Raw genomic sequence first — 14,831 nt, 5'->3', positions numbered from 1 at the left:
ACCAAAAGTAGTGAGGAATGAGTATCCTAGATTAGCAATAACATCCTAGATGCATCCTGCTGTCGTGTCACTTAAACTTGACCCCTCAGCTGCTCCGGGGTCACTGCCCTGCGGCCAGCCGGCAAGGTTGTGTGTGTGTTTGCGTGTGTGTGTTTGGGTGCATGTGTTTCTCCGGGAATGGGGTTTAAAGCAAAATATGAATTTCCATGATCTGAAAATGCACAATAAAGTCTTCTTCCTGCTCTGCTCTCATCCTCTCCTCCAGGCAGTAGGTTTTCTCCTGTGGATCGTCTGCTGGGCAGATGTGTTTTACTCTTTCTGGGAAAGAAGCCAGCATGACAGCGATGCCTCCTCCTCCACCCAGGCACCTGTTTATCTGGTCAGCCCCACCATGCTCGGCATCACTATGGTAACAACCAACCCTGTTTATCTGGTTAGCCCCACCATGCTCGGCATCACTATGGTAACAACCAACGCTGTTTATCTGGTCAGCCCCACCCTGCTCGGCATCACTATGGTAACAACCCACGCTGTTTATCTGGTCAGCCCCACCATGCTCGGCATCACTATGGTAACAACCAACGCTGTTTATCTGGTTAGCCCCACCATGCTCGGCATCACTATGGTAACAACCAACGCTGTTTATCTGGTCAGCCCCACCATGCTCGGCATCACTATGGTAACAACCAACGCTGTTTATCTGGTCAGCCCCACCATGCTCGGCATCACTATGGTAACAACCAACGCTGTTTATCTGGTCAGCCCCGCCCTGCTCGGCATCACTATGGTAACAACCAACGCTGTTTATCTGGTCAGCCCCACCATGCTCGGCATCACTATGGTAACAACCCACGCTGTTTATCTGGTCAGCCCCACCATGCTCGGCATCACTATGGTAACAACCAACGCTGTTTATCTGGTTAGCCCCACCCTGCTCGGCATCACTATGGTAACAACCAACGCTGTTTATCTGGTTAGCCCCACCCTGCTCGGCATCACTATGGTAACAACCAACGCTGTTTATCTGGTTAGCCCCACCATGCTCGGCATCACTATGGTAACAACCAACCCTGTTTATCTGGTCAGCCCCACCATGCTCGGCATCACTATGGTAACAACCAACGCTGTTTATCTGGTCAGCCCCACCATGCTCGGCATCACTATGGTAACAACCAACGCTGTTTATCTGGTTAGCCCCACCATGCTCGGCATCACTATGGTAACAACCAACGCTGTTTATCTGGTCAGCCCCACCATGCTCGGCATCACTATGGTAACAACCAACCCTGTTTATCTGGTCAGCCCCACCATGCTCGGCATCACTATGGTAACAACCAACGCTGTTTATCTGGTCAGCCCCACCATGCTCGGCATCACTATGGTAACAACCAACCCTGTTTATCTGGTTAGCCCCACCATGCTCGGCATCACTATGGTAACAACCAACGCTGTTTATCTGGTTAGCCCCACCATGCTCGGCATCACTATGGTAACAACCAACGCTGTTTATCTGGTTAGCCCCACCATGCTCGGCATCACTATGGTAACAACCAACGCTGTTTATCTGGTTAGCCCCACCATGCTCGGCATCACTATGGTAACAACCAACGCTGTTTATCTGGTTAGCCCCACCATGCTCGGCATCACTATGGTAACAACCAACCCTGTTTATCTGGTTAGCCCCACCATGCTCGGCATCACTATGGTAACAACCAACGCTGTTTATCTGGTTAGCCCCACCATGCTCGGCATCACTATGGTAACAACCAACACTGTTTATCTGGTTAGCCCCACCATGCTCGGCATCACTATGGTAACAACCAACGCTGTTTATCTGGTTAGCCCCACCATGCTCGGCATCACTATGGTAACAACCAACGCTGTTTATCTGGTTAGCCCCACCATGCTCGGCATCACTATGGTAACAACCAACCCTGTTTATCTGGTTAGCCCCACCATGCTCGGCATCACTATGGTAACAACCAACGCTGTTTATCTGGTCAGCCCCACCATGCTCGGCATCACTATGGTAACAACCCACGCTGTTTATCTGGTTAGCCCCACCATGCTCGGCATCACTATGGTAACAACCAACGCTGTTTATCTGGTCAGCCCCACCATGCTCGGCATCACTATGGTAACAACCAACGCTGTTTATCTGGTTAGCCCCACCCTGCTCGGCATCACTATGGTAACAACCAACGCTGTTTATCTGGTTAGCCCCACCCTGCTCGGCATCACTATGGTAACAACCAACGCTGTTTATCTGGTTAGCCCCACCATGCTCGGCATCACTATGGTAACAACCAACGCTGTTTATCTGGTCAGCCCCACCATGCTCGGCATCACTATGGTAACAACCAACGCTGTTTATCTGGTCAGCCCCACCATGCTCGGCATCACTATGGTAACAACCAACCCTGTTTATCTGGTCAGCCCCACCATGCTCGGCATCACTATGGTAACAACCAACGCTGTTTATCTGGTCAGCCCCACCATGCTCGGCATCACTATGGTAACAACCAACCCTGTTTATCTGGTTAGCCCCACCATGCTCGGCATCACTATGGTAACAACCAACGCTGTTTATCTGGTTAGCCCCACCATGCTCGGCATCACTATGGTAACAACCAACACTGTTTATCTGGTTAGCCCCACCATGCTCGGCACCGTGCTAGCAATCAACACTGTGGGCTGGATCAAAAGGGTCTTAGCTGAGGGGGGGGGGTCGGCCTGTAAGGGTCTTAGCTGGGGGGAGTGGTCGGCCTGTAAGGGTCTTAGCTGGGGGAGTGGTCGGCCTGTAAGGGTCTTAGCTGGGGGGAGTGGTCGGCCTGTAAGGGTCTTAGCTGGGGAGTGGTTGGCCTGTAAGGGTCTTAGCTGGGGGAGTGGTTGGCCTGTAAGGGTCTTAGCTGGGAGGGGAGTGGTCGGCCTGTAAGGGTCTTAGCTGGGGGAGTGGTCGGCCTGTAAGGGTCTTAGCTGGGAGGGGAGTGGTCGGCCTGTAAGGGTCTTAGCTGGGAGGGGAGTGGTCGGCCTGTAAGGGTCTTAGCTGGGGGAGTGGTCGGCCTGTAAGGGTCTTAGCTGGGAGGGGAGTGGTCGGCCTGTAAAGGTCTTAGCTGGGAGGGGAGTGGTCGGCCTGTAAGGGTCTTAGCTGGGAGGGGAGTGGTCGGCCTGTAAGGGTCTTAGCTGGGAGGGGAGTGGTCGGCCTGTAAGAGTCTTAGCTGGGGGAGTGGTCGGCCTGTAAGGGTCTTAGCTGGAGGGGAGTGGTCGGCCTGTAAGGGTCTTAGCTGGGGGGAAGGGGGGGTGTTAGCTTCGGTCCGGGCCCCGGGAAAGAACATTTGAGTGATTCAGTATAATACTGTCTACCAGTATCTAGTGATTCAGTATAATACTGTCTACCAGTACCCAGTATCTAGTGATTCAGTATAATACTGTGTCTACCAGTACCCAGTATCTAGTGATTCAGTATAATACTGTGTCTACCAGTACCCAGTATCTAGTGATTCAGTATAATACTGTCTACCAGTATCTAGTGATTCAGTATAATACTGTCTACCAGTATCTAGTGATTCAGTATAATACTGTGTCTACCAGTACCCAGTATCTAGTGATTCAGTATAATACTGTCTACCAGTATCTAGTGATTCAGTATAATACTGTCTACCAGTATCTAGTGATTCAGTATAATACTGTGTCTACCAGTACCCAGTATCTAGTGATTCAGTATAATACTGTCTACCAGTATCTAGTGATTCAGTATAATACTGTCTACCAGTATCTAGTGATTCAGTATAATACTGTGTCTACCAGTACCCAGTATCTAGTGATTCAGTATAATACTGTCTACCAGTATCTAGTGATTCAGTATAATACTGTCTACCAGTATCTAGTGATTCAGTATAATACTGTGTCTACCAGTACCCAGTATCTAGTGATTCAGTATAATACTGTGTCTACCAGTATCTAGTGATTCAGTATAATACTGTCTACCAGTATCTAGTGATTCAGTATAATACTGTCTACCAGTATCTAGTGATTCAGTATAATACTGTCTACCAGTATCTAGTGATTCAGTATAATACTGTGTCTACCAGTACCCAGTATCTAGTGATTCAGTATAATACTGTGTCTACCAGTACCCAGTATATAGTGATTTAGTATAATACTGTCTACCAGTACCCAGTATCTAGTGATTCAGTAGAATACTGTGTCTACCAGTACCCAGTATCTAGTGATTTAGTATAATACTGTCTACCAGTACCCAGTATCTAGTGATTCAGTATAATACTGTCTAGTATATCTAGTGATTCAGTATAATACTGTCTACCAGTACCCAGTATCTAGTGATTCAGTATAATACTGTCTACCAGTATCTAGTGATTCAGTATAATACTGTGTCTAGTACCCAGTATCTAGTGATTCAGTATAATACTGTCTACCAGTATCTAGTGATTCAGTATAATACTGTGTCTACCAGTACCCAGTATCTAGTGATTCAGTATAATACTGTGTCTACCAGTACCCAGTATCTAGTGATTCAGTATAATACTGTCTACCAGTACCCAGTATCTAGTGATTCAGTAGAATACTGTGTCTACCAGTACCCAGTATCTAGTGATTCAGTATAATACTGTCTACCAGTACCCAGTATCTAGTGATTCAGTATAATACTGTCTACCAGTATCTAATGATTCAGTAGAATACTGTGTCTACCAGTACCCAGTATCTAATGATTCAGTAGAATACTGTGTCTACCAGTACCCAGTATCTAATGATTCAATATAATACTGTGTCTTCCAGTGCCCAGTATCTAGTGATTCAGTATAATACTGTGTCTACCAGTACCCAGTATCTAGTGATTCAGTATAATACTGTGTCTACCAGTACCCAGTATCTAGTGATTCAATATAATACTGTGTCTACCAGTACCCAGTATCTAGTGATTCAATATAATACTGTGTCTACCAGTACCCAGTATCTAGTGATTCAGTATAATACTGTCTACCAGTATCTAGTGATTCAGTATAATACTGTGTCTACCAGTACCCAGTATCTAGTGATTCAGTATAATACAGTATCTAGTGATTCAGTATAATACTGTCTACCAGTACCCAGTATCTAGTGATTCAGTATAATACTGTGTCTACCAGTACCCAGTATATAGTGATTCAGTATAATACTGTCTACCAGTACCCAGTATCTAGTGATTCAGTATAATACTGTCTACCAGTACCCAGTATCTAGTGATTCAGTATAATACTGTGTCTACCAGTACCCAGTATCTAGTGATTCAGTATAATACTGTGTCTACCAGTACCCAGTATCTAGTGATTCAGTATAATACTGTGTCTACCAGTACCCAGTATCTAGAGATTCAGTATAATACTGTCTACCAGTACCCAGTATCTAGTGATTCAATATAATACTGTCTACCAGTACCCAGTATCTAGTGATTCAGTATAATACTGTCTACCAGTATCTAGTGATTCAGTATAATACTGTCTACCAGTACCCAGTATCTAGTGATTCAGTATAATACTGTGTCTACCAGTACCCAGTATCTAGTGATTCAGTATAATACTGTGTCTACCAGTACCCAGTATCTAGTGATTCAGTATAATACTGTGTCTACCAGTACCCAGTATCTAGTGATTCAGTATAATACTGTCTACCAGTACCCAGTATCTAGTGATTCAGTATAATACTGTGTCTACCAGTACCCAGTATCTAGTGATTCAGTATAATACTGTGTCTACCAGTACCCAGTATCTAGTGATTCAGTATAATACTGTGTCTACCAGTACCCAGTATCTAGTGATTCAGTATAATACTGTCTACCAGTATCTAGTGATTCAGTATAATACTGTGTCTACCAGTACCCAGTATCTAGTGATTTAGTATAATACTGTCTACCAGTACCCAGTATCTAGTGATTCAGTATAATACTGTCTACCAGTATCTAGTGATTCAGTATAATACAGTATCTAGTGATTTAGTATAATACTGTCTACCAGTACCCAGTATCTAGTGATTCAGTATAATACTGTGTCTACCAGTACCCAGTATCTAGTGATTCAGTATAATACTGTGTCTACCAGTACCCAGTATCTAGTGATTCAGTATAATACTGTCTACCAGTACCCAGTATCTAGTGATTCAGTATAATACTGTCTACCAGTACCCAGTATCTAGTGATTCAGTATAATACTGTCTACCAGTACCCAGTACCTTGCTGCCTTGTCATAGTCCCAGTATGTAGTGATTCAATATAAATACTGTATGAATGTAGTCAGTAGGAGGAGTGGTTTTTATAGTGTTATTAACACCTGGGCATGATTGGTACATGTTGGTAAGAGCATGGCGCTAGCAACGGCAAGGTCGCGGGTTCAATTCCCGCGAGGATCAAATGCATAATATTAAACGTGTGTGCACTCACAAGTGGTGTCAGATCTGAACGGGATGTACGTGTTCTATGTGTCTGTGTGTGTGTGTGTGTGTGTGTGTGTGTGTGTGTGTGTGTGTGTGTGTGTGTGTGTGTGTGTGTGTGTGTGTGTGTGTGTGTGTGTGTGTGTGTGTGTGTGTGTGTGTAATGTGTGTGTGTTGTCCTAATGTGTGTGTGTTGTCCTAATGTGTGTGTGTGTCTAATGTGTGTGTATTGTCCTAATGTGTGTGTGTGTCTGTTGTCCTAGTGTGTGTGTGTGTGTTGTCCTAATGTGTGTGTGTGTGTATATGTTGTCCTAATGTGTGTGTGTGTGTATATGTTGTCCTAATGTGTGTGTGTGTGTGTATATGTTGTCCTAATGTGTGTGTATATGTTGTCCTAATGTGTGTGTGTGTGTATATGTTGTCCTAATGTGTGTGTGTGTGTGTGTGTGTGTATATGTTGTCCTAATGTGTGTGTATATGTTGTCCTAATGTGTGTGTATATGTTGTCCTAATGTGTGTGTGTGTATATGTTCTAGTGTGTGTGTGTGTGTATGTTGTTCTAATGTGTGTGTGTGTGTGTGTGTATATGTTGTTCTAATGTGTGTGTGTGTGTGTGTGTGTGTGTGTGTTCTAATGTGTGTGTGTGTGTGTGTTGTTCTAATGTGTGTGTGTCTGTGTGTGTGTGTGTGTGTGTGTGTGTGTTGTTCTAATGTGTGTGTGTGTGTGTGTGTATATGTTGTTCTAATGTGTGTGTGTTCTCTCCCCAGCTGCTAGCCACCCTCCTGACTCAGTATGAGAGGTTAAAAGGAGTCCAGTCTTCAGGGGTGATGCTCAACTTCTGGCTGGTGGCCGTCCTCTGTGCTTCCGTCACATTCAGATCCAAGATCATACAAGCCCTCAACGAGGTGAGAGAGAGACAGGTTGTGTGTTAGAGCTGGGACGATGAACGGTCATACAAGCCCTCAACGAGGTGAGAGAGAGACAGGTTGTGTGTTAGAGCTGGGACGATGAACGGTCATACAAGCCCTCAACGAGGTGAGAGAGAGACAGGTTGTGTGTTAGAGCTGGGACGATGAACCCAGAATTACAGATATTTTTATTTTATTTCACCTTTATTTAACCAGGTAGGCTAGTTGAGAACAAGTTCTCATTTGCAACTGCGACCTGTCCAAGATAAAGCGTAGCAGTGTGAACAGACAGCAACAGAGTTACACATGGAGTAAACAATTAACAAGTCAATAACACAGTAGTAGAAAAAATAGAGATTTTGTTACACAACGTCCCTGTGGATTGTTCTAGAACCATTATTTGGGGTGATTTTGTTATACAATGTTCCTGTGGATTGTTCTAGAACCATTATTTGGGTTGATTGTGTTACACAATGTTCCTGTGGATTGTTCTAGAACCATTATTTGGGGTGATTTTGTTACACAACGTCCCTGTGGATTGTTCTAGAACCATTATTTGGGGTGATTTTGTTATACAATGTTCCTGTGGATTGTTCTAGAACCATTATTTGGGGTGATTTTGTTACACAATGTCCCTGTGGATTGTTCTAGAACCATTATTTGGGGTGGTTTTGTTATACAATGTTCCTGTGGATTGTTCTAGAACCATTATTTGGGGTGATTTTGTTACACAACGTCCCTGTGGATTGTTCTAGAACCATTATTTGGGGTGATTTTGTTATACAATGTTCCTGTGGATTGTTCTAGAACCATTATTTGGGTTGATTGTGTTACACAATGTTCCTGTGGATTGTTCTAGAACCATTATTTGGGGTGATTTTGTTACACAACGTTCCTGTGGATTGTTCTAGAATCATAATGTGGTCAACAGTAATAGCCTATGCATTATGTTGATTCCTGCTATGAAACTCTCTGCCTGTCTGTTTGTTTGGCTGTCGTCTGCTGACTCACTTCCTCTCTCCGCTGTGACACGGAGGAGGTAGAGATTCATTCTGAGAAGCATAATCATATGACCGTTGCTCAAAATGCTACTGTGGGGGGGGGGGGGGGGGGGGTTGTAGTTACAGATTTACATTTACATTTAAGTCATTTAGCAGACGCTCTTATCCAGAGTGACTTACAAATTGGTGCATTCACCTTATGACATCCAGTGGAACAGCCACTTTACAATAGTGCATCTAAATCTTTTAAGGGGGGGGGGTAGAAGGATTACTTTATCCTATCCTAGGTATTCCTTAAAGAGGTTACAGAGAGTCACAGCTTTCTGGGAGTTTTCCAGGTATCTCTCACCTCTTAGTGTTGTGTTCATGGCAACACTTTACAACCGGACTAGGCTGGAGTTAGTATGGTTCTGATGAACCCGCCGAGCCGAGCGCGCCAGGCCTAGAGCTGGGAAGTTAGGCCTAGAGCTGGGAAGTTAGGCCTAGAGCTGGGAAGTTAGGCCTAGAGCTGGGAAGTTTAGGCCTAGAGCTGGGAAGTTAGAGCTGGGAGTTAGCTGGAGCTGGGAAGTTAGGCCTAGAGCTGGGAAGTTAGGCCTAGAGCTGGGAAGTTAGGCCTAGAGCTGGGAAGTTAGGCCTAGAGCTGGGAAGTTGGGCCTAAGAGCTGGGAAGTTGGGCCTAAGAGCTGGGAAGTTGGGCCTAAGAGCTGGGAAGTTGGGCCTAAGTTGGGCCTGGGCCTAAGAGCTGGGAAGTTGGGCCTAAGAGCTGGGAAGTTGGGCCTAAGAGCTGGGAAGTTGGGCCTAAGAGCTGGGAAGTTGGGCCTAAGAGCTGGGAAGTTGGGCCTAAGAGCTGGGAAGTTGGGCCTAAGAGCTGGGAAGTTGGGCCTAAGAGCTGGGAAGTTGGGCCTAAGAGCTGGGAAGTTGGGCCTAAGAGCTGGGAAGTTGGGCCTAAGAGCTGGGAAGTTGGGCCTAAGAGCTGGGAAGTTGGGCCTAAGAGCTGGGAAGTTGGGCCTAAGAGCTGGGAAGTTGGGCCTAAGAGCTGGGAAGTTGGGCCTAAGAGCTGGGAAGTTGGGCCTAAGAGCTGGGAAGTTGGGCCTAAGAGCTGGGAAGTTGGGCCTAAGAGCTGGGAAGTTGGGCCTAAGAGCTGGGAAGTTGGGCCTAAGCTGGGAAGTTGGGCCTAAGAGCTGGGAAGTTGGGCCTAAGAGCTGGGAAGTTGGGCCTAAGAGCTGGGAAGTTGGGCCTAAGAGCTGGGAAGTTGGGCCTAAGAGCTGGGAAGTTGGGCCTAAGAGCTGGGAAGTTGGGCCTAAGAGCTGGGAAGTGGGAAGTTGGGCCTAAGAGCTGGGAAGTTGGGCCTAAGAGCTGGGAAGTTGGGCCTAAGAGCTGGGAAGTTGGGCCTAAGAGCTGGGAAGTTGGGCCTAAGAGCTGGGAAGTTGGGCCTAAGAGCTGGGAAGTTGGGCCTAAGAGCTGGGAAGTTGGGCTGAGCTGGGAAGTTGGGCCTAAGAGCTGGGAAGTTGGGAGTAAGAGCTGGGAAGTTGGGCCTAAGAGCTGGGAAGTTGGGCCTAAGAGCTGGGAAGTTGGGCCTAAGAGCTGGGAAGTTGGGCCTAAGAGCTGGGAAGTTGGGCCTAAGAGCTGGGAAGTTGGGCCTAAGAGCTGGGAAGTTGGGCCTAAGAGCTGGGAAGTTGGGCCTAAGAGCTGGGAAGTTGGGCCTAAGAGCTGGGAAGTTGGGCCTAAGAGCTGGGAAGTTGGGCCTAAGGGCTGGGAAGTTGGGCCTAAGGGCTGGGAAGTTGGGCCTATAGGCCTAGGGCTGGGAAGTTAGGCCTAGGGCTAGGAAGTTAGGCCTAGGGCTGGGAAGTTAGGCCTAGGGCTGGGAAGTTAGGCCTAGGGCTGGGAAGTTAGGCCTAGGGCTGGGAAGTTAGGCCTAGGGCTGGGAAGTTAGGCCTAGGGCTGGGAAGTTAGGCCTAGGGCTGGGAAGTTGGGCCTAGGGCTGGGAAGTTGGGCCTAGAGCTGGGAAGTTGGGCCTAGAGCTGGGAAGTTGGGCCTAGAGCTGGGAAGTTGGGCCTAGAGCTGGGAAGTTGGGCCTAGAGCTGGGAAGTTAGACCTAGAGCTGGGAAGTTAGACCTAGAGCTGGGAAGTTAGGCCCAAGAGCTGGGAAGTTAGGCCCAAGAGCTGGGAAGTTAGGCCCAAGAGCTGGGAAGTTAGGCCCAAGAGCTGGGAAGTTGGGCCCAAGAGCTGGGAAGTTGGGCCTAGAGCTGGGAAGTTCCTGTAGGACATTAGGCTAATCTAACTGTAAATATGATGTTGTTGCTAGATAGCCTTGTAGGCTAATTGATTAATCAATCTAGCAACAATATCATATTTACAGTTAGATTAGCCTACATGGCTATCTAGCAACAACATATTTACAGTTAGATTAGTCTACATGGCTATCTAGCCACAATATCAATATCTACTGTTAGTTATCTAGTTTAGTGTTTTGATGTCAGCCAATTCTCTGAAGAGGCCAAAAATAAATGTGATCATTGTGGATCCTTTTGACAGGTTGCACATCAACCACTCCTTCCCTGGATATGTGGCATGGGAATATCTTACTTTTTGAATCGTAGTCTACCATCTCAGTTGTCTTACCTGTCCATGGAAACACACCGTCTAGAGCCCTGTTTGCTGATGTAACCCTGGAAACACACCGTCTAGAGCCCTGCTTGCTGATGTAACCCTGGAAACACACCGTCTAGAGCCCTGCTTGCTGATGTAACCCTGGAAACACACCGTCTAGAGCCCTGCTTGCTGATGTAACCCTGGAAACACACGTCTAGAGCCCTGTTTGCTGATGTAACCCTGGAAACACACCGTCTAGAGCCCTGCTTGCTGATGTAACCCTGGAAACACACCGTCTAGAGCCCTGCTTGCTGATGTAACCCTGGAAACACACCGTCTAGAGCCCTGCTTGCTGATGTAACCCTGGAAACACACCGTCTAGAGCCCTGCTTACTGATGTAACCCTGGAAACACACGTCTAGAGCCCTGCTTGCTGATGTAATGTAACTGTCCCTGGAAACACACCGTCTAGAGCCCTGCTTGCTGATGTAACCCTGGAAACACACCGTCTAGAGCCCTGCTTGCTGATGTAACCCTGGAAACACACCGTCTAGAGCCCTGCTTGCTGATGTAACCCTGGAAACACACCGTCTAGAGCCCTGCTTGCTGATGTAACCCTGAAACACACCGTCTAGAGCCCTGCTTGCTGATGTAACCCTGGAAACACACCGTCTAGAGCCCTGCTTGCTGATGTAACCCTGGAAACACACCGTCTAGAGCCCTGCTTGCTGATGTAACCCTGGAAACACACCGTCTAGAGCCCTGCTTGCTGATGTAACCCTGGAAACACACCGTCTAGAGCCCTGCTTGCTGATGTAACTGGCCCTGGAAACACACCGTCTAGAGCCCTGCTTGCTGATGTAATGTAACTGGCCCTGGAAACACACCGTCTAGAGCCCTGCTTGCTGATGTAACCCTGGAAACACACCGTCTAGAGCCCTGCTTGCTGATGTAACCCTGGAAACACACCGTCTAGAGCCCTGCTTGCTGATGTAACCCTGGAAACACACCGTCTAGAGCCCTGCTTGCTGATGTAACCCTGGAAACACACCGTCTAGAGCCCTGCTTGCTGATGTAACCCTGGAAACACACCGTCTAGAGCCCTGCTTGCTGATGTAACCCTGGAAACACACCGTCTAGAGCCCTGCTTGCTGATGTAACCCTGGAAACACACCGTCTAGAGCCCTGCTTGCTGATGTAACCCTGGAAACACACCGTCTAGAGCCCTGCTTGCTGATGTAACCCTAGAAACACACCGTCTAGAGCCCTGCTTGCTGATGTAACCCTGGAAACACACCGTCTAGAGCCCTGCTTGCTGATGTAACCCTGGAAACACACCGTCTAGAGCCCTGCTTGCTGATGTAACCCTGGAAACACACCGTCTAGAGCCCTGCTTGCTGATGTAACCCTGGAAACACACCGTCTAGAGCCCTGCTTAAATGTAAATGTCTGTAACTGTCCATCAAAACAAAAAACAAATGTTGTTGAGGACCTTGTTGTCATTGAGAAAAATAATAACATTTTTTTTTCGCGATATTACTTTCTGTTACGTATCGTTATCATTATTGCTAAAAATGTTTACATTTATCGCAATATGGATTTCTGTCCACATCACCCAGTTCTAGTGTGTGTGTGTGTGTGTGTGTGTGTGTGTGTGTGTGTGTGTGTGTGTGTGTGTGTGTGTGTGTAACAAGAAGAGTCCAGTCTTATTTTATTGCCAGTAAAACTGTCTCAGACTTGGAAGTCTATGAAAGAAAGGTCTTTTTTGAACAGTGTGTTTCATGATGTTTCCTCCCAGCCGTCGACGGTGTGTGTGTTCAGATACACAACCTTCTACATCTACTACACACTGCTGCACATCTCTCTGCTCCTGTCAGCCCTCTCAGACCAGCCTCCTCTCTTCTCAGAGGCATCTAAAGACGCTGTGAGTACACACACACACACAGAGACAGAGACAGAGACAGAGACAGAGACAGAGACAGAGACAGAGACAGAGACAGAGACAGAGACAGAGACAGAGACAGAGACAGAGACAGAGACAGAGACCGAGACACACACACCGAGACACACACACACACACACACACACACACACACACACACACACACACACACACACACACACACACACACACACACACACACACACACACACACACACACACACACACACACACACTGCCCTCTGTCTCTGGGTGTTTTTGTTATGTCTCTGCGTGTCGGCACATTGTGCTTGTATAAATGAGTGCATGCTGTGTGTGTGTGTTTAGCTGTGTGTGTGCTTGTATGAGTGCTTGCTGTGTCAAACCGTAAATGTTGTGTGACTGTGAGAAGTGTGTGTGGATCTTGCTGTGTGTGTTAATTGAATGCCAGCTGTGTGTGTTATTGTGGTAGCAACAGGTTTATCAGTTCCCAGGATTGGTTCTGTTGTGTTATTGTGGTAGCAACAGGTTTATCAGTTCCCAGGATTGGTTCTCTTGTGTTATTGTGGTAGCAACAGGTTTATCAGTTCCCAGGATTGGTTCTGTTGTGTTATTGAGGTAGCAACAGGTTTACCAGTTCCCAGGATTGGTTCTCTTGCTTTATTGTTCCACTCCCACAACAGAGACGTGCGTGCAGTGTGTGTGTGTGTGTGTGCGTGCAGTGTGTGTTTTTGTGTGCGTGCAGTGTGTGTGTGTGCGTGCGTTGAGGGTAACGCGTTTCAGTCTAATTACTTTCACGAGTAACTAAATAATATTACCGAGTTGCTGTAGCCAAATATTGGAATATTGTCCGTTACTTTTTTCTAGTGACACACTCGCGGTTTCCTCAATGATCCTTGAGCGAGTGGAGAAAGTCCGTTTGGAGAAATGTCCAGACAGCTGGCCATAGAAATGGATAGAGTGCTCACCTCTGATCTCTGCTATTGATCGCTTCTGTGATAGAACAGCCAGATAGAGGGCTTCACCGTCTAGCTAGCCATCTCTATGCTGTGGTCGCACTGGCAGCTGGAGAGAAAGATGTGTGATAGAACAGCCCCATAGAGGGCTTCACCGTCTAGCTAGCCATCTCCATGCTGTGGTGGAGAGAAAGATGTGTGATAGAACAGCCCCATAGCACTGGCAGCTGGAGAGAAAGATGTGTGATAGAACAGCCCCATAGAGGGCTTCACCGTCTAGCTAGCCATCTCTATGCTGTGGTCGCACTGGCAGCTGGAGAGAAAGATGTGTGATAGAACAGCCCCATAGAGGGCTTCACCGTCTAGCTAGCCATCTCTATGCTGTGGTCGCACTGGCAGCTGGAGAGAAAGATGTGTGATAGAACAGCCCCATAGAGGGCTTCACCGTCTAGCTAGCCATCTCTATGCTGTGGTCGCACTGGCAGCTGGAGAGAAAACAGATGTGTCTCTCTATGCTGTGGTCGCACTGGCAGAACAGCCCCATAGAGGGCTTCTCCACCGTCAGCCCCATAGAGGGCTTCACCGTCTAGCTAGCCATCTCTCCATGCTGTGGTCGCTCAGCCCCATAGAGGGGCTATGCTGTGGTCGCACTGGCAGCTGGAGAGAAAGATGTGTGATAGAACAGCCCCATAGAGGGCTTCACCGTCCTAGCTAGCCATCTCTATGCTGTGGTCGCACTGCCATCTCAGCATGCTGTGGCTGTGGTCGCACTGGCAGCTGGAGAGAAAGATGTGTGATAGAACAGCCCCATAGAGGGCTTCACCGTCTAGCTAGCCATCTCCATGCTGTGGTCGCACTGGCAGCTGGAGAGAAAGATGTGTGATAGAACAGCCATCTCATAGCTGGAGGGATTCACCCCATAGAGGGCTTCACCGTCTAGCTAGCCATCTCCATGCTGTGGTCGCACTGGCAGCTGGAGAGAAAGATGTGTGATAGAACAGCCCCATAGAGGGCTTCACCGTCTAGCTAGC

The 14,831-nt window shown here is 47.4% G+C and overlaps 1 protein-coding gene across 1 annotated transcript; it reads left to right on the top strand.

The window, feature by feature from the left end:
- The first annotated feature begins 213 nt into the window (after positions 1 to 213).
- LOC124029690 (multidrug resistance-associated protein 1-like) lies at positions 214 to 14,390 on the top strand. Its single transcript, XM_046341313.1, has 4 exons — positions 214 to 409; positions 7,191 to 7,328; positions 12,722 to 12,847; positions 14,334 to 14,390. Exons 1-4 carry the CDS (start codon positions 218 to 220, stop codon positions 14,388 to 14,390), a joined length of 513 nt encoding a protein of 170 aa, XP_046197269.1. The 5' UTR covers positions 214 to 217.
- Positions 14,391 to 14,831: the final 441 nt, after the last annotated feature.

This window comes from Oncorhynchus gorbuscha, unplaced genomic scaffold, assembly GCF_021184085.1.
Source record: "Oncorhynchus gorbuscha isolate QuinsamMale2020 ecotype Even-year unplaced genomic scaffold, OgorEven_v1.0 Un_scaffold_7286, whole genome shotgun sequence".
Lineage (NCBI taxonomy): Eukaryota > Metazoa > Chordata > Actinopteri > Salmoniformes > Salmonidae > Oncorhynchus > Oncorhynchus gorbuscha.
The sequence above is the reverse complement of the archived record's forward strand: the minus strand, read 5'-3'. Positions and strand labels throughout refer to the sequence as shown.